Source organism: Neolamprologus multifasciatus, chromosome 6, assembly GCF_963576455.1.
Source record: "Neolamprologus multifasciatus chromosome 6, fNeoMul1.2, whole genome shotgun sequence".
In the NCBI taxonomy this organism is placed as follows: domain Eukaryota; kingdom Metazoa; phylum Chordata; class Actinopteri; order Cichliformes; family Cichlidae; genus Neolamprologus; species Neolamprologus multifasciatus.
The window spans coordinates 20,268,495-20,287,371 of record NC_140444.1 but is presented as its reverse complement, the minus strand read 5'-3'; the positions used below and the strand labels follow the sequence as shown (position 1 = coordinate 20,287,371).

The following is an 18,877-nucleotide window of genomic DNA, read 5'->3' as shown; positions in this document are numbered from 1 at the left end:
CTGCCCTTTTTTGTTCATGTTATTTTTTGCCTTTGGTTCAAATCCTTCAATGACTGTTCTTTCTTTTTGTGCTAACTCTTTTGGCTTTGTGTTTATTGTTTTTTTGTTTTTTTTTTTCCTTTCTTGCTATAATGCTCAACCGAGGATATTACATATTCGGATTAATGATGGTGCCTTGTATGTTATACTGTTGTTTGTAAATAAAGTTCTTTTAAAAAAAAGCTTTACTACCAGATGTCGAATAAAAGAAGAAGTAACCCTCCGCGAGCGTTTGTGGGTAATGGAGTCTTTCAATGGCGTGTCTGCTTTGCGCTAACTAGGCGAAGAACTACATATCCCGCTTGTCTTCACTGCAGCGTGTTTTTATGTGGACGAGGTGAAACGTACTTCGCTTTGCTTTTCTATGCTAGCAGTTAGAGCAGTTACACTCGTGTCGGTGAGCAGTGTTTGAAGAGAGTTGCTTCACAGATAGTGGACGTCAAAACACGGCTACCATACGTCACGGTGCGGAATGTCAACAACGGTTTGAACAGCCTACAATCACAACGGCATCTGGCGGAACAGTTTCAGGTGTGTAAGTGTGATTTAAATGTCGTGAACTGCTTGTAAAATTAATCCAACTCCTCTGTTTCACTCATAGTCACTTGGATGAGTGACGAAACGTTTCTCCCACTGAAAACGCTCCGTTCAGATGAACAGAATCAACCTTTGGAGGTCTTCTAATAAAGTTGTCATGTTCGTTTTTAAGTGACCATTTCTCAAGAAATAGGGTAGTTGTCAGGTTATTTAGGACCCCTCAAAGATGTTTTATTTTCATTGACTTGCATTACAGCTCCAGTTCTAATCCCTACATTATTTTGATTTACATTTGAGCATGAATAAAGACTTAATGCTGAAGAAGCATTGATGAAAATAATAAATTTTTAATGCACATGAGTCAGGTTAACAGGGCTTTTTTTCTTTAACATTTACAGTCAAGTGAAACGATGAGCAAATTTTAATACTATACAAATGTAACCCGAGTAAATACAAAATGCAGTATGTAAGTGGTGATTTCATTTATTAAGGGCAAAAGTTATAAAAACCGCACCGGCCACTGTCAAAATGTAATTCCCCACTTTGTTAAGTCACAAATTCAATGCCATTAATCACTTTTTTTTTTTTTTTGGAAAGCTAGCCATGCAAAGACCTGGTTACCATTGGACCTCTTCAATTAGGAAATATGTAAATAAGACCTGTTTTTTCAAAGTGAAGTAGATTTAAAGATCTCTAAAAGCAACACATCATGCCACAATCTAAAGAAAGTCGAGAACTCCTGAGAAACAATTTCTCATCTATCAGTCTGGAAATTATTACAAAGATATTTCCAAGGTTTTGGACTCCAGCAAACTGCTGTGAGAGGTACTGTCTAGAAATGACCAGCTTCACCACTGAACTTTTCCAGGAGAGGCCAGCTTACCAAAATTCCTCCAAGAACACATCAACGACTTATCCAGGAGGTTGCAAAACAACAAACAGGCAAAAACCACTGCTGACCAAAAGGAACACGATGACTTGTCTCACATTCGCCCAAAAACATCTTGATGATGCCTTAGACTTTTGGGGAAATATTCTATGGGCTGAGTCAAAAGTTTCATAAAAAGTGCATCGTAGCAACAGTCAAGCATGGTGGTGGTAGTGTAATGTTCTGGGGCTGCTTTGCGGCTTCAGGATCAGGATGACTTGTCGTAACTGATGCAACTATGAATTCTGCTTTCTACCAGAAAATTCTGAAGGAGAATGTCTGATTTGCAGTCCACTTCTTAACGGCTCCAAACAAAAATGTTTGGAGTCAAAAAAAAACACACCTGATGCCTCTTAAAGTCGCCTTTTTCTGCACCTCTGGACCGTTTCCAGTGCAGTTTTCTGAAAATCCCTTTCTCTCTCCTCAATCCTGAGTGTCACTAATGATGAGAGTGGAGCCTCACGCTACAACCGGGTGACCAAACAGAAGTTTCCCAGGATGAGTTCCCAACATCAAAGCCTGAAGAGAAGCCCCCTGAACAGGAGCATGTTTGTTTTTGTTCTGACATTTACAGTATTCTGCACTGAGAGTCCACCAACAACAGTTACACTGTCAAACCAGGGTTGTGCTCTAACATCCTGAGTCACCCAAACTCATCAGGTTTATTGTCCTAACCCTATTTTAATAGGCTGCAATCACTTAAAGCTTTACGATTCAGACCTTGTAAAATTAAACATTGTTTTTACTTTGATACAATTATAATTTTCAGTAATTTTTCAGTTAATTATTTTTTAACCACTGAGATTAGTCAGCTTTGTCCTATCCAAGAGATTTAATTTAGACTGACATAAAAGGGAGAAAGGAAAAAAAAATCGCTAAAAACCCGATGCGAGAATGTCTCATGATAACAAAAATGATGATAAAATGGTTTCTATTGTAAAGTCTGCCAGTCAATTAACCATTCTGATATTGCAAACTAGGAATAATGGAATAACAGCTCACATTTGAGAAACTTGAAAGGTCTGTATTTGACATTTTCCAGTTACCAAAATAGGTTTTAATTATTTTTCTACTCATTAATTCCCTCATTGTGTCAGTGCTGCAGCTAAGAAAGAATCTGACAGGAACAACAGATGTGATGGCTTATTGTTTGTCTACTCTTAAAGGTGCAAATATCAAATTTGAGAAGCAACAGAACAAAAATAATTATGAAACCATCTGTGCATGCCAGATTCTTCTATAATGACTGTTTGTCAGCAGTGAGGTAGCCCGAGCACGGCAGCTGGATATGTTTCTGTAATCCTAATGATGCTGGACATTTTTTATCCAATGCGGTCTATAAAGAACTGGGGGAAATAAATGAGCCAGTAGGCTTTAGGTCGGTTGCACACTTACATTTTAAAGATCTGGTCGATCATATCTTACACAAACACTAGGTAGAAATTAATTGGTTCTTTGGGTGGCTCACTGGTGTTTGTGTCTACTTCAACCTTAACACAACGGAACAAACTAATAAACTCTGGACGTGTCTTCTCTGTCCAAAGCAGCGACTGATGGAGTTTCCAGAAGATTTTAACCAGCTCGAGCTTCTTGACACACACGGACACCTGATCCCCCGAGGGTCTGGCAGCGTGTGGACCGGAAGTAAGGACGATGATGAAGAGCCAGAGGAGAGGGAGCACAGTGAGGAGTGGTATCTGGAAAAGGAGGAAGCTCTCAAAGATGAACCCAACGAGCTCATTCTGTGGGCGGCAGAAAACAATCGCGTAAGTCCAGTTTTGTTTTCAGATTAGGGGTGAGCGGTAGAGCTTTAAAATAATATCATTATTATTATTTCAAGGAAATTTGTGAAAATTATATTATGTATGGGGAAAAATGTTTTCCATCCTTGTTTTACAGTGAGCTACTGTCATTGCTGACAGGCTGCCTAATTTAAAGTGTGAATCTATTGAAACAAAGTGCCAGTTTTTCCTGGTGCCAACTGGTACCAATTCCCTTCTGGCTTCATTTTTGTTTTTGCAGCGTTTAAAAAAAAAAAAAAAGAAAGAAAGAAAAGAAAAGTTTAGTTGTTTTCCTTCCTTCACCACGTGAACTACAGTAGAACCCAAAGGAAGGAGATAATATCCTCTCTTATATTGTAGCCTGAATAGTTAAACTTTGAGTTCAATCATGTATCAACATGAACATCTTGTGCTGCTGCAGTTTAGCTCACTTTTGTCAACTACTGTAGGGTTTTTTTTTACATATATATATATTTTTGCCACAGACCAGAATCTGCGGTAGTTTAAGATGAATTTTACCCGTTTTGATCCCAACTCTCTGTAGATGACCTTTACTTAACTAAAGATACCAAACTTATACAAAGTTCACTTAAATACGCTGCAGTCTCAGAAGTGACCAGGAAATGAGTTAACACTATTATTGTTCCGAGATTAAACGGCTGTCGCAGTACAGCTTCTTCTGCAAATGACTTTTTCTTGTCGTGAAAATGGTGACAGCAGCTTTCAGTGTTCTCAACATAATACCACAAAAATACATTTTTCCCTTTGCTGTCATCTTAAAAGCAGCACTTTGCTTCCCCCCACACACTCCTGCCCTCTTCCCCATCATCTTCCTCTTTGTAGTCAGCAGCTGCAAGCGGATCAGTCTGTTCTTTTTCCTTCTTTGTCACTGGTTTTCTCTGTAAGATACGGAGTTATCCAGTGTAGCATCTGCTGCTGACTATTTGTTGACTGTTTTAAAACAGTAAAACTACGCCTCCAGAAACCTAAGTTATTTTAAAGCATGAGTTTTTTTTATTTTAAAGGTCACTGGGAAATGAATACTGAAGGTATAGAGCCGCCGGTCTTTGCTGTTGCTGATGTCTCCCCTAAATTTTAGTTCAGGATACACTGACTGCCATGTCTATTTACTGCAATTTCTCAGCCAAGCATCCTTCTTGGTCAATTACTAGACACTATTTATTCAAGTTTGAATTAAAGTTCTGGGGGCACACACTGGGAAAAAAATCACAGCATAAGCTGATGCTTTATGAATTTCAAACCAGTCATGACCTTTGAGTCTTCATCTCAGGATGGAAATTAAAATTGACACAAATTAAAGTCGCTGCATTAAAGTCAAATGTTTGTCAAACAAATATTTTCCCCGACAGACCACACGGCATGTTCTTATATTCTCAGCAGCGGCACTAAGCACAGACGTGTATTATAAAACCAAACATAAGAGACATTTTTTATGTAATGTTCTCTAAGTTTTACTGTCAAGTTTGCAAATTTGACAGTGAAACATTTCTCCCATGAAATGTGTCCCTCTGATTTTGATCCGTTTCTGCTGTTTCAGTGTGTGTGGCTTTAAATGCAAATAAGCAGCTGCTTAAATAGTCATTACAGGACAAAACTCCAGTTTTACGAGTGTGTGTGGCTGGTAATGAAATGTGGCGTCCTGGAGGAGCTGGACTACATGTGCAACTTGAATGGGGTGCAGGTAACCTCTGTTGCTACGGTACTGACAAAGACACGAGCAAAGAGCATGAACTAGGAAAAAAGCAGTCAGTAGGGAGAAGGAGGCAGCAGGAGTCTGTGCACGCCACCTGCAAAACCTCTCTCTTTTTGGGGGGGGATTGTGTCATTGATGCTTCTGCAGTCCACCTGTCAACGCTTTCATTTGCACCCAAGCACTTAAAACTGATTGAAAATGGTTTCTGTTTTCTAATTGGACAAGATTGATATTCCTGAAGTTTTATCTGACTGTGATGATCGAGTGGTTGTCTAACTTTTTTCTATTTTTCTCTGGCATATCATTAGGGAATGCTAAAGAAACTGCCAGCAACACAGCACACCAAGAGATTTAACGTTTGAACTTTTCAGCGTTTCTCAGCATTGCAGATTTTACACATCTCTGACAGTAACTGCATTCCTACTGGCTGAAGCTGGACATCATCCAAGTGTGAGGGTAGAGGAATGGCAAAACTAATCAGCTTCGTATATTCACTTTATTTTTACACCTCACCTTTAAGGATAGATACAAAGACAAAAGCACAGTTTAATCATATGCATCCTTTATTTTGGCAGATTTTTGTTCTAATCCCACAGAGACGTTGACCACAGGCAGGATGGTTTGTGGTATCCTTTAATTTGTTTCCACTTGAGAAGGTTAAATAGTGTAAATAAATAGTCTTGAATGTTGATTTTTTTCTTTTAAGGATTATTTCTTCTAGTTAAAATTACACATGGCTCTCTAACCACAAATGGGAACTCGTGAATTAGTTGTAAATATTTCACAGGCAGCAGTGATTATATTTGAATTTCAAAGTTTAAAACTCAGAAGGCATCAATACCTTTTCCCCAGTTATATAAAAAATAAAAACAAAACACAGTCAGAGTTTACAAAGTGACCGTCCAGATTAAAAATTATAGAACTATATACTAATACACCAGTATAGCTGTATGAGTAGCCTGCTGTCTAAAACTTGTGGTAAATTCAATATTTAAATGTCAAGAATTGCAGAAGTTCCACCGAGGAATAAAAAATCTCATGACTTTGTACACCATGCATTTAATACAGCCTGAACTCCCTAAAAAGATGCACAAAAGCTGAATGAAAAACAATATACACTTGCAGATAATTAAACTTGCGTCAGCCTGATTTAATCACGGTTCATTATGTGCATTATAACACTGTCACATCCAGCAGTTTTCCTCAACACACCATAATTGAAAAAGATTCATGCGTGGAATAAATTCCCAAATAATTCAAAGTTATTTGGAGTCATGACAAATTTTCTTGATTTTTGTCTTGATTATTCAGCTGAGCAGTTTCCAGACAGTAAGTCCTGAGCTGTCCAGAGTTTCCTTTTTGTACATGTAACCCACAGCAGAAGATTTTCATCAGATGTGTTCTCACCTCTGGAAAAAGTCAGCTTAACTTTGGAGCTAAGTAGCTGGGTAGAGCATGTAGGAGGCAGGATGCGCAGCACCCACTCATTTGCTGTAAATTCCAATAACTTTTGCCTTCTGTGTTCTCAGTTTGACCATACACTGACTTTGTACAAGGAAGCTGGCAGGGAGAAGATCTTTTGACGCCTGATCCGGGGCTACAGTGCATGTGTGAATATAATTTAAACAGCAATTCTTCCTTCTGCAGGGTGATTTTCAGTCTGACATTACTGTCTTTAAATCATAATTTGTGCATTGCATTGTATTTAGCAGTTGGACTTGGGCCCCAGTTACTCAAGCATAGCAGGAGGTTGGTAACTCCCTGATAACCACCGGCTGCAAGGAAAAATATGTATTGCCAACCGGTTGCTGGAAGTCAGTAGTTAAAAGAGGTATACGGTGAAAAAACATTTAAATGGAACTGAAGTAAATCAAAGTGGCAACTGCAAATATGCTTATCTTAAGGTTTAGAAATTAATCTTTTGTCTGTAGTTACAGTGGTGAGGCATAACCTTTACTTTGAACGTGAACAGTCTACGTTTCCAGTTTACATTAAAGTTTCTCTACTGCTCAGAGACTAGTTGACAAGTGTTTGCAGAGTGTTCCTTTTGACCTTTTTTCTTTGTTAGCCTACGTTATTGGTATTAGTTTGTTGGTTAAACCAAAGCTTTGCTGAAGAGGTATCAGAAAGTCCAAAAATCAGACTGCTGCATGAGGTCCTTTGACAGCTTTTGGTGCCTTTACCGCAAAGTAAAAAAATAAATGAAGGTGCTTATGTGACTATTTATAGTTTGCATGAAGCACAAATGGTAACAACTTTGTGATCAATGTTGCAGAAATTCAGTTTTATTTGAGAAAAAGCAGCTCAAATGACACGTTTTCTTTCAATCACTTTATGCGGTTTTCTTTCAGCTTGCCACAGTCCACAGTTTGTTAGCTGCTGATCCTTTGCTGGTGCATTGCTGTGATGAAGATGGTTACACTCCCCTGCACCGTGCAGCATACAGCGGTCACATTGAAGTAGTCTCTGCTTTGCTTGCCGGCGGCTCTAAGGTCAACCCCCGCACCATCGACGGCTGGACTCCCCTTCACAGCGCTTGCCGCTGGAGCCGCGTTTCTGTGGCAAGTTGTCTCCTGCAGCACGGAGCGGAACTGAACGCCCAGACCAACGGTGGACTCACACCATTACATCTCGCTGCTTCATACACAAGCTTCTCAAAAACAGACTCCAGACACACCTTAGAGCTGCTGCTCTCTCAGCGCCATCTGAAGCCGGGGCTCCGCAGCAGCAGCGGGGAGACTGCCGGAGAGGTGGCTCGACGTAGTGGGCCCCATCACTTTATGTTTGAGATGGTGGAAGACTATGTGAATGTGGTGCCCATCTCATGAACAAAAGCACAGGCCCACACAGGCTTTCACATTAGCTGTCACTTGAAAAAATGTATAAAAATGGAATCCTGCACATTAATTAAAATGCTCTTGCATTCTAGTGTTTGAAGCAGTATTGATGTCTTGCTCATGGTCAGGTTTCCTTTTGAAGCAACATAATAAACGTGAATGTCAAATCTCCAATTCATCATCTTTACAATTAGATTGAAAGTTTCTTCTCTTCTATTCTGCAATAGACCACAGGTTAAAAGAAAAAGGTCTGCCTTAAACCTGAAATTGCAGGTTTTCTGAGGAGCTGAAAAAATGCTGTGATAAGATTCAAGCTGTATTTCTGAGTGCCAATTGTTCAGTGACATTTAGATATTAGAAATTCAAAGCATTATATATGAGTAGTTATTTTAGTATCTATCTATTAACTAAAAGTCTTTTTCAAACTTGAAAGGTTTTCTTTGGATTTGTGTAGGGCCTAACTTTTACACTCATTAGCCACTTTATTTGTTACTCGAGTAGGCTCTGGCACTCAAACGATGCTCACTTGGTACTATGGTGCCCAAAATGTGCCAAGTAAATATAACCCACACCATTACAACACCACTACTAGCCTGAAACACTGATTAAAGGTAGGATGGATGAGACTTATCAGATCAGGCAATGTTTTTTTATTTTCTATTGTCCAGTTATAGTGAACTTGTTGTGTAGCCTCAATTTCCTGTTCTTAGCTGACAGAGATGGCATCCAGGTTGGTCTTCTGCAGCTATAGCCCATCTGCTTTAAGGTTTGACATGTTTTAAGAGATGCTTTACCACATAAGTTGGTTGTAACTTGTGCTTATTAGTGAATATTCATACTGATCTTCTTATGGCCTCTGACAGTGGATTTATGTCTGTGCTTGTATGGCTAACCCGTACCCGTAGCGGTGTTTGATACTGTTAACAATATTTTATTATAGAAATTGGAGCATGCCATAGATACTGCACTGCTGTGATTTGAATCATATCTAATAAACGCCAATGTGTTAATGTAAATTGGAAGTCCACAGGGTTCTAGGATTCTGCTGACATTATATATGGTTCCCTTAGGCCAGGGGTCCCCAATCCCAGTCCATGAGGGCCGGTGTCCCTGCAGGTTTTAGATGTGGCCTTGATCCATCATAGCTAATTTAAATGGATAAATTACCTTCTCAACATGTCTTGATGTTCTCCAGAGGCCTGGTAATGGACTAATCATGTGATTCAGGTGTGTTGAGCGATGCAGGGTGAGATCTAAAACCTGCAGGGACTGGGATTGGGGACCCCTGCCTTAGGCAATATCATTAGCATGCATTTTTATTGGTTTGCAGATGATACCCAGGTTTATCTATGAAGTCGGAAGTCAGGTAACACACACCAATTAGTTAAACTGCAGGAACATCTTAAAGACATAAAGACCTGGATGACCTCTAATTTCCAGCTTGTAAATCCAGATAAAACTGAGCAACTGTTATTGTGATTTGGTGCTGTCTAGTTAAAGTGAGTTTAATTTTTGAGTTAATATTTGATTTACTGTTGGCCTTCCTGTCCGCTCAAAGCAGTCTGGTTATGCTCTGACCTCTGGCATCAACAGTTAAAGTAAGGTAGTTTATACATGCTGTGTGCAACATAGGTCGCAACTAGAATATTTTTCTTTTCAGTTACTGCTAAATATTCAAGTTTTTAATAATAGCTTACTTTGTGTGACAAGGTTTTACAGATCAACCCCGGCTATTAAGACATGTTTGTGTTAAAATATGTGCTTTCAATAATATATATGTGGTATTAAAATACGCCAAATGTTTTCCTTTTAAGCACATTTTATATATAACCGATTTACAAGTAGGCCGCTGTTGTTATTTACTTCTAAATGCACTCTGGGTAGTGACATCATATGGTTGCACTGCATCACAGTTTGAACCAGAACAAACCGAGAGAGAGGATGAAAATAGTCAACCAGTACTTACTTTAGATGAAGATAAAAACAATCCGTCACACGAGGACGCGAGAGTGAGGGAAAACTACTGGTGTCTATGGGGGCTACTGCCTGCCAATGGCAACGGCGACTGAGAGCGTTTGTTGTAAAGAGCTCAATTTTATGGCAGCAGCTATCCATGGTATCACATAACAGCATGATAAAAACATTAATAGAATCTAATTTTTATTATACAGTGAAATTACAATATCGTTATATTTACAGAGTCTCCATGCAACACAATGCACCAAAACTTTGAAGCCGTATGTCTTAATCCAGTTCTTTGGGCAGCCCTTGTTAGCCTCCATGACCAGTATAGCACTGGTCTACCAAGTAGTAACTAGGTCACTAATAGGCAAGTTAATTAATACCAATTAACTTATATAGCAGATCACAATGCAACACCATAAAAAACAAAACAGGTTAGCTGAACGAAAGCACCTATACTGCCGACAACCACATGTCATCATCCCAGAATGCATTGTGTGCGGAAAAAAACATTGCCGCTCCCACGGCTCCAAAATAATTTTAAACAACAAAGTCAAAGGAGCTTGCAAAGAAAAGCGTCTGGACTTCTTTAAGTTGCTTGAAGACGTTTCACCTCTCATCCGAGAAGCTTCTTCAGTTCTATGGTCAAATGGTGGAGAGTCCCAGATTTAAACCTAGTGGGAGTTTCCCCCCACAGAGGGACAAAAGGACCCCCTGATGATCCTCTAATCGCCTGAGCCAAGGTGTGAAACTGGGTGTGGTTCCCAATCAGCCAGAGTTTCGGGTGAGCTCATTGTGAAACCTGGCCCCACCTTATCATGCGAATTCCTGAGGTCAGATGGCCCAGGATATGAGTGGGCGTTAAGGCGTCTGGGGAGGGAACTCAAAACTGGATTATAGATGGCAGAGAGTTGGTGTCGTAAACCACCGCCTCTGTTCAAAGATGGTCGCTCACAGTGGACATAGATGGCTTCTTTCACTCAAAAGAGTAAACAACAAAGATTTCATGAATAACAAAAAAAATTTAGTTATTCTCAAGTATGTTTTTATGTAGTAGAGATAATTTGTAACATATTTAGAGTAACTTGTCAGGGTTCCTTTTAAACCACATACAACCATAACAAAGCTGTGAGAAAGGTTAAAAAGCCAATACAGACTTAAGCTGTCAGCTATCACTGACAGCTTAAGTCTGTCAGCAATGATTACTGTCATTGCTGACACCAAATTCTTGTGTCAGGAGTTAAAACGCATCACAAGTACAAAATACAATAGCAGAAGCAGACGTATCATCCGGTTTTTATTACACTCCTTGGCTGCTTTGACGCCTTTGAACACAATGACAAGTGATCTGCTCTGTGGGACAAACCCACCACTTTAACTCTCAATGCCACAAAAAGACTCAAAAGAGAATTTCAAAAGGAATCTGACTGAAGCACAGCCAAACTGGGAAAACCATGGAGGTGTGATTAAAGTTTAGGTTTGTTGCAGCTTTTTTTTTGTAAGTGCCTACAATGTCCTTCTTAGTCATGAGATATGGATTATTTATGAGTCACGGAACTATAATACTGTGAATTCACAGCAGCAAAAATTCTCTGTTGCATGTTGGTTGTGAGCATTTTAACACAATATTCACGTCTCTGTCTCTCTCCTGGTTGGGTCAAGCTTTTTATTAAGGCACCATTTACAACAGCATATTGGGTGTTTTTGAAGGACTGCATTCTGATGTGCTGCACGGTCTGAATAGCTGAGTGCAGTTTTCTCACTGATTGGAGGATATTTCTGTTCAAGGGCTCTGTGCAGAATGTACAAAACTTTAAACAACACAAACACTTTTTTGGTCCTCAGCTGTCAGTAGTTTCTTGTATACAGACAAGAAACAGCAGCTTATACAGTAGCATATTATACATTTTATATGTATAGGAATTCAAGAAAAAAATCCATCTACTTTGGCTTATTAGGGTTGTGGCTAGGGGCTGGATCCTATCCCAGCTATCAGAGGGCAAAAGCCACAGTACACCCTGTTGCCAGACTGTCCCAGGTCCAACACAGAAAGACAGACAACCGCTCATATTCCAGACTACTGGGACAGACTATGCAAACGCCACACAGAAAGGTCCAGGCCAGATGACTGATTCAAACCCAGAGCCTTTTTGTGGTGAGGCAACCCCCGCACCACCGTGCTGCCCAGTTCAAGAAAGCACAGAATATAATTATACTAGATCCATATTCTTATCTCTGCCAAAACCAAAAATGTATCTTCCTGTTACTCCCAAACCTGACAAATAAAATTAATATCAGCTAACAGTGTGAGCAACAGCTAGCACTGAACGCAAGTATGCAGTAAATAAACTGAAATGAAAATTAAGCTCAAAGGAAAAAAATGTAACATCCAAAAACCTTTTTGGTGTTAATGTAGACTAGAGATTTAGCAAATATAATATAAATACAAATATTAGAATATGTTGAAAAATATTTTTTTAATTGAATTTTAAAAAAGTATATTAATGGGAAGTTGACTTGAAGGGAAAACTGTGGTAAGAAAAGGTACAGAAGCAGCGGGGATGACAACAACCTTGAGAAAACTGTCAGGAAAGGTCACGTCAAGACCTTTGGAGAGCTTCATGAGGATGGTGCCAGTGTTTCAAGATCCACCATGCACAAATGTACTCAGGAAACGATTTGTAGTGTCTTTTTCTCTCTTATCTTTTCGCTGTTGTTTGTGCATCTTTATCAAACACTTCTCCCACACTAAATGCTTTTCTACAAGGTGCATTAGCATAAAGGGAAGGTAGGGGAGGGGCTAGTTGCGTCACCCATCAGCCCATTGGCCGACTTGGCAAAGGCTGGGATGACAAGTTTACCAGTGCAATCCCGGTCACGTTCCTAATCAAGTCTCTCCTGAAGCAGGGCTAAGGAGAAAAAGAAGTGGACTGTTGCTCAGTGTTCCAAAGTCGGCAGATGAAAGTAAATTTTACATTTCATCAGGAAATGAAGGTCCTGCAGTGTGAGGTGTGGAGAGACTCTAAACCCAATGTGTTTGAAGTCCAGTGTGTTTCTGCAGTCTGTAATGATTTGGGTTGGCATGTCAGCTGCTTCTGTTTGCGGTCGTTGGTCCATTGTGTTTTATCAAATCCAAACTCAACACAGCATCTACCAGAAGATTTAGGAGCACTTCATGCTGCCATCTGATTATAGGGTTTATGGAGAGGCTAATTTCCTTTTCCAGCAGCACCTATCACCTCTGCACAGAGCCCAAACTAAAGATTTGATGACCATGTTATTACTGTGCCAGTTAACTCACCTGACCTAAAACCCACAACATATGTATGCAGTATTGTCAAGCAGAAAAGGAGATACACCCGACTCAAAGTACAGACAAGCTAAAGGTTGCTATCTGTCACGTTCCTGGGTCTGTTGACCCAGCGTTTTGAATTTTAGTTTATTTTGATGTTTATGATTTCTTTTTTTTAGTTCATTAGGTTATCTAAGCTCATTTGTTTATTTAGATTCCCCTTGTGTCTTCTACTCCTGTGTTTTAGTCTCCTTTTGCCCTTTATGTGTTTCATGCTGCATGTCTTATGTTGTCAAGGTTATATTGTCTTGTCTGTGTCTCATGTTTCCTGTTTTATTTTGAAGGTCTGTGTCCTATGACAGTGTAGTCAGCTTTGCTTCCTTTGTCTCGTTATGTCAGACTAGTGCCAGCTGTTTCCCCATGTGTTTCCACTTCCCCGAATCACCCTTGTGTGTATTTAGTCTGTGTGTTTCTGTTCATTCCTTGTCAGGTTGTCTGTTGTTCACGCCAAGGTTTCCATGTCACGTTTCCAAGTTTCATGTCTAGGTTTTTCTTGTTCTTTATTTAGTTCTCCCAGTTTAGGTTGAAGTTAGTTTACTTCAGTTTGCCTTGCCCTTTCTTTGTACCTTTTTTACCAGCCTTATTAAACGGCTTGCTTTTTGTTAATACTCAAGCTTTGGTCCAAGTTCCTTCGTGTCTGCATTTTGGGTCCACTCTTCACAATTAATACAGTCTGCCACCGCCAGACTGTAACACTATCATAGCAACTTGGACTTCATTAACACCTCAATTAAATGAACATGCTTGTAGCTGGTGGTTCACCATTGGAAAGAAGCACATTAAAGAGTGTGGCCTGCACTGTCTCCAAAGTGCAAGACTGGAAAAAATGTATATTTAACCCAGCATGGTATAACCACTGGTCTCTTTTTTTGGTTATGCTTGGACTTTTTTTCTTTTTTAGAAAAAAGGGAATTATTTTGAAAAGATAACTTCAGTGTTATACTGTGTCATCATAATACTTACCTAACCCTCCTCCCCTAATGCATCAATTAGTATCTCTTTCTGCGTAAATTTATGCTGGATATGTCTTCATTGATGCTAAGAAAACACAAAATAAGACACCACATAATGAGTCAACACTGTTGAAACATAATGCCAGGTGCATCCCGGGCATTTTGCATTGATTTCAAATTGTTATTCTCAGCTCATATTATTTTTGAATGTACTATTATCTCTGATGAGTTAACACTCATACAGATATGATTCACTCTTCTCTCCTCTTTTTTGTTTGCCTCAGTCCACACAGGAAATTCTGAGTTTTTGTGTCTTTTTGGGAAGTAGCCTCCTTGTTTATGTGAATGATAAATTCATTTATTTTAATGTACCAGCTGCGCATGTTGAATGCTCAGATGTGTTGCAACACACATCTGTGGTTTTGGATCATTTTCTGGATCGTGTTCATCTCAGCTATGTCACTGAGGCTCACTAAAAACATGCCCAGGCAGTGGGTAGCTACAGATTTGTTAACAAACTAAACTTAATAGACGCTGTAAAAGCCACAAATTAATTCTAAAGACCTCATCATATTATCCCAGCAGACAGCTAAGATCTTAGAGGTTCCCCACTTTCACCTGTCGGGCTCCTCTCCTGTGGAACCAGCTCTCAGTTCTCTACATTTAACATTAGATGTCAAACTTTCATTTTTGGTACAGTGTACTTAGAGCTGTACCAGTTAGTTATGCATCAAGCCTATTCTGCTGGAGGCACTCTGCTCTGCTCTCCTCCCCTCGTGAATTTATATTCCACTACATAACATGTAATGTGGTGTTTTGTGTCTCCTGTAGTTTGTGCTTCTTTCACTCCCTCTCTTCCTGCAGGTATCTCAGCATCCAAAGCTGCTGCTAAAAGGCTTCTTTTCTTGTAATATTTGCTTTATTTGCTTACTTGAAACAAATTGTTGGGTTTTTCTTTGTATTCTAGGGTTTTAGCATTCTGATGTAAAGTGGTTTAAGATTGCTTATGCTGTAATTGGCCAATAACAAGTAGCTTTAAATTGATTTATGCCTTTGGCATTTGCACTATGTGGACTGGGAACGTAGATGTATAGTTGGCACATGGTTGCCAGCAGGTAGAAGGTTATTTTTCTTTTGTAAATCGCATGAATGATTCATTTTGTATTAAACTAGTTGAAGGTCTTGATGTACTAAAGCTATTTTGAAATGCCGCATGCATTTCCTTTAGAGATTCACTTCTTCTTAATAGCAAGACAGTCCATAAACTAGTGCCTTTATAAAGTAACTGATGTGTGTGTGTGGTCCGGGTTTTTCTTATGATGCGGGGACCTTACTCTGATTTCACTAATATATCAGGGACTATCTTCTTATGGGGACTAAAACGTACATCAGTAAGTTTTAAATGTTTTAAAAGTTTTAAAGGGCACTGTGCTGGTGTCTGAAGCCACTGTTTGTGTACTCCATGTCATTGTTAGGACCTATGGGATTCTCCGATGCTGAGTTTGAGGACATTTGGTTTGATGATTAAGAATTATTTTCCTCAGTCACTCAAAGGGTTGTTTGAAGTTTTTTAGACACAACCTGATTAAGCTGCATGATGAAAAGCAAATGTCCACAGCATATTAAACAGGCTTTAACTCAGCAGCTCTAAAAGCTACTTTGAAAAACTCACCAGAGAAACTGATTATTTAATGTTGTTGTTTATTTGCTTCTTTAGGAAATGGGTGGGATTACTTCATAATCAAAGTTTGAGGTAAAGTACAATGACCGAGAGTACAAGTACATGAGCACAATAATTACAACTTGCCCCTGTTTACATTTATACAAGTACTCCATGTATAAATACGCATATTTGACCAACAGTTTCATCAAAACTGTGACTGTTTGGTGCAGTGACTCCCTACATATTAGACAGTCTTTTTTAGGTTTTTAATACATTCTTGAATAATTCACCATGTGCCTTGAACAGACAGAGCCTCGGTTGTTTTTCGTGGTTTTATTATACAACGGCCAAAATACAGTCCTGTGAGAAACTGAGTACACTCTTACTGCTTTCGTGTAAGTGGTAGCCAGATGTTCCCAATAAAATGCATGTGAATAACTGATCATCACAGACTGTAGCTTGCATAAGACGACCTGGATTTTGTTTTACTTTGCAGAAATACTGATTTAACACTTTGTGTAGCAATTGATAAAAAGTTGCAAAGTGCAAACAAATAATAATGATAAAGTGATAAAAAGCGAGTATAAAAATTCAAACCAAAGACATCCCAAATGAAATTCCAATAAAAAAACATACTTCCTTCTAAACATAAAAGCTTGAACTCCTACAGCGACCTCCTCTCTGAAAGTAGATTTCCCGAAGTGCATCAAAAACAAGATTAAGCATTAAATCCTGCGACAAGCTATTTGGAAACCTCTGATGTGTGACAGTAAAACCCTCACCGACACTCTGTGTACCAGCTGTAACGTGTGCGCATGATGAGACATTGATGAGATAAATCTATGTAATTATTTACTTTTCCAAGACAAGTGGTTAATGAAGGTTTTAACATTTAATCAGCGTGGCAGCTGGTGATTTTGTGCTAAAACACTCACCCCAGTTTTAGCTTTTTAATTTCAAAGGTCATTTGTGGCATTTCACATAAACAGCTTTTTATCATTGCAGGAACATTTCTCTCTCTGTGAGCTGCACGTGGAAAAGCAGGAGCTCTCTCTTATAACATGCAGGTTGGACAGAATACAGTAATCAGCTGCCGTTCATCCATAAATCTCCACAATTAGTCCGAAACATATTCATTTATCATTTTAAAGTTTAGTAATTATTCTACAAATAGCCGGAATCTCTTCACAAGATTATCGAGAAATGCTCAACAGTATTTAAACAAAAGAAAGCCTCATAAGCTCCTCTCTCTATTCTCGTATCTGCTCCAATACAAAAATAAAAAGAGTCCATGGTGCTCATTTCAGTCTTTATGTTGAGTCTGAGTATCGTTGCTGGTCGTAGCGGAAATTTGTGACCACAGCGTATCCATCTTCTAATGGATGTCACAGAGTTCCGGTAATCTCAAACTGGTTTCATGAAAATAACAATGAATTCACTGAACTAAAATGCTCTCCACAGTCACCAGATCTCAATCAAACAGATAATTTTTAGCATGCGGTGGAATAGGAAATTCATATCATAGATTTGCAGCTGACAAATCTGCAAACTGTGAGATACTTTCCAGTCAACATCATCCACAATCTCCGAGGATTGTTTTCAGCACTTTGTTGAATCTGTGCTGTGAAGAATTAAGTCAGTTCTCAAGGAAGACGGGGTCCAACCTCATACTAGCAAGGTGTACCTGATGACCTGTGAGCGTGTATTTTTTGTCTTTTTTATTATTATTATTTCTCATATCCTCTTTCACTGTTGTATTACTCAAGTAAATATTTTAAAATGAGTTTTTATTATTATTATTTGCATTTTGAATTTCATTAACTTTAGAAGTCTGGCTTCGTTGATATTTTATTTTTCCACATCGTGCATGGTTGTACAAACATAACCCCCACAGTGGATTGGATTCATTCTGAAAATATTGCTCTTTTTGTGGCTTGCAATTATGGTCAGGTCACTAATGGCTAATTTTTAAAAAAATCAAAACAATATTCACAATATCATATCTTCAGCTTATTAGCATATAAAGTGGGTAACAAAGTTATTGAGGTCAACAAGAAATATTGTGTTTACAAGATAATAAAATGTATTTTATTGTTTTCTTTGTTTAAATCTCTAAGTCATAGCTCTTGTGAAAAAACAAACAAACGTATAAATAGGTATAAATAATAAATATAAATAAATATAAATAAATAACCCGATAAACGCTACAAATGCAGAGTCCTCAGAGGGACCAGTCAACTTTTTTGGAAAGTGCTGATCTCATGGACTGTTTTGGAAGATGGGCTGTTCTGTTGTTTTGAGTGTGTTGGATGAATTTTAGGAACCATTTTAAACCAATTTTAGGAAGTTTATTTACTTATTGACTTACTTCCTCCCACCGCAGAAACATCCAGCCTGACGTGGACTGAACGTGTTTTGCACCGACACATTTTGGTTCACGAGGAGTTTTATCTTTTCGATAAAAGCTGGAATTGTACAAATTCAACAGATGATTTTCTTTTTTTCTTTTTTTTTTTTCGCCTGTCCCATTTGGTTCTTTAGCCGTCAGAATTGTTGTCTGAAGACCAACAAGGATACCCAATGGATTTATTTTGCCAAATGGATCATCATGGCATTGCCGTATTGGTCCATTTGATCGACCTTTGTTTTTATTATTTATTTTATTTTATTTTCAGTTGTTACAGACGGGACAGACATGAGTGAGGGATAGGAAAGGGAGAAAGAAAGAGGAAGGAAAAGAAAAATAGAAGGGGAGAGGGACAGTGAGAAAAGGGGGAAAAAAATATCTCCGGGATCACCTGTTGAGAGAAAAAGAATAGAAAACAAGCAAAAAAAACAAAACAAAGCAACATACTAAACAACACCATCGCATTAATCCAGCTAAGTGTAAACAGCAGTAAATACTAAATATTGAATGTTGTTGTGCAGCACGCAGGACAGACAGCGCACAATGTGCTTTGAAGTAGCAGCCAAGAAAGGTGTGATTTAAGTCTATGAACAGTGGACACCCGTGTGCACACCTGTGTGGATCGGCGCGCTTGTATTCAAATGGTTTCCCCATGTAATGGTCTGCAAGAGGATGTAGAGAGCCATAGCCCTGTCCCCCCAGGG

The 18,877-nt window shown here is 38.9% G+C and overlaps 1 protein-coding gene across 2 annotated transcripts; it reads left to right on the top strand.

Moving 5' to 3' along the window:
• Positions 1 to 249: 249 nt before the first annotated feature.
• Positions 250 to 18,510, top strand: ankrd49 (ankyrin repeat domain 49). Of its 2 annotated transcripts, none has more exons than XM_085163329.1 (4): positions 250 to 570; positions 3,049 to 3,270; positions 7,351 to 15,404; positions 16,015 to 18,510. In XM_085163329.1, the coding sequence occupies exons 2-3, from the start codon at positions 3,058 to 3,060 to the stop codon at positions 7,825 to 7,827; spliced, it is 690 nt and encodes a 229-aa protein (XP_085019455.1). In that variant the 5' UTR covers positions 250 to 570; positions 3,049 to 3,057; the 3' UTR covers positions 7,828 to 15,404; positions 16,015 to 18,510. The 2 variants fall into 2 exon arrangements, with proteins under 2 accessions (XP_085019455.1, XP_085019454.1); XM_085163328.1 differs by having other exon boundaries at positions 252 to 570; positions 3,052 to 3,270.
• The last annotated feature ends 367 nt before the right edge of the window (positions 18,511 to 18,877 follow it).

Coding starts and splice junctions, on each gene's coding strand:
- ankrd49 (XM_085163329.1), top strand. CDS start 3,058: ATGGAGTTTCCAGAAGATTTTAACCAGCTCGAGCTTCTTGACACACAC. Junction 3,271..7,350: donor GGGCGGCAGAAAACAATCGC/GTAAGTCCAGTT, acceptor GTTTTCTTTCAG/CTTGCCACAGTCCACAGTTT.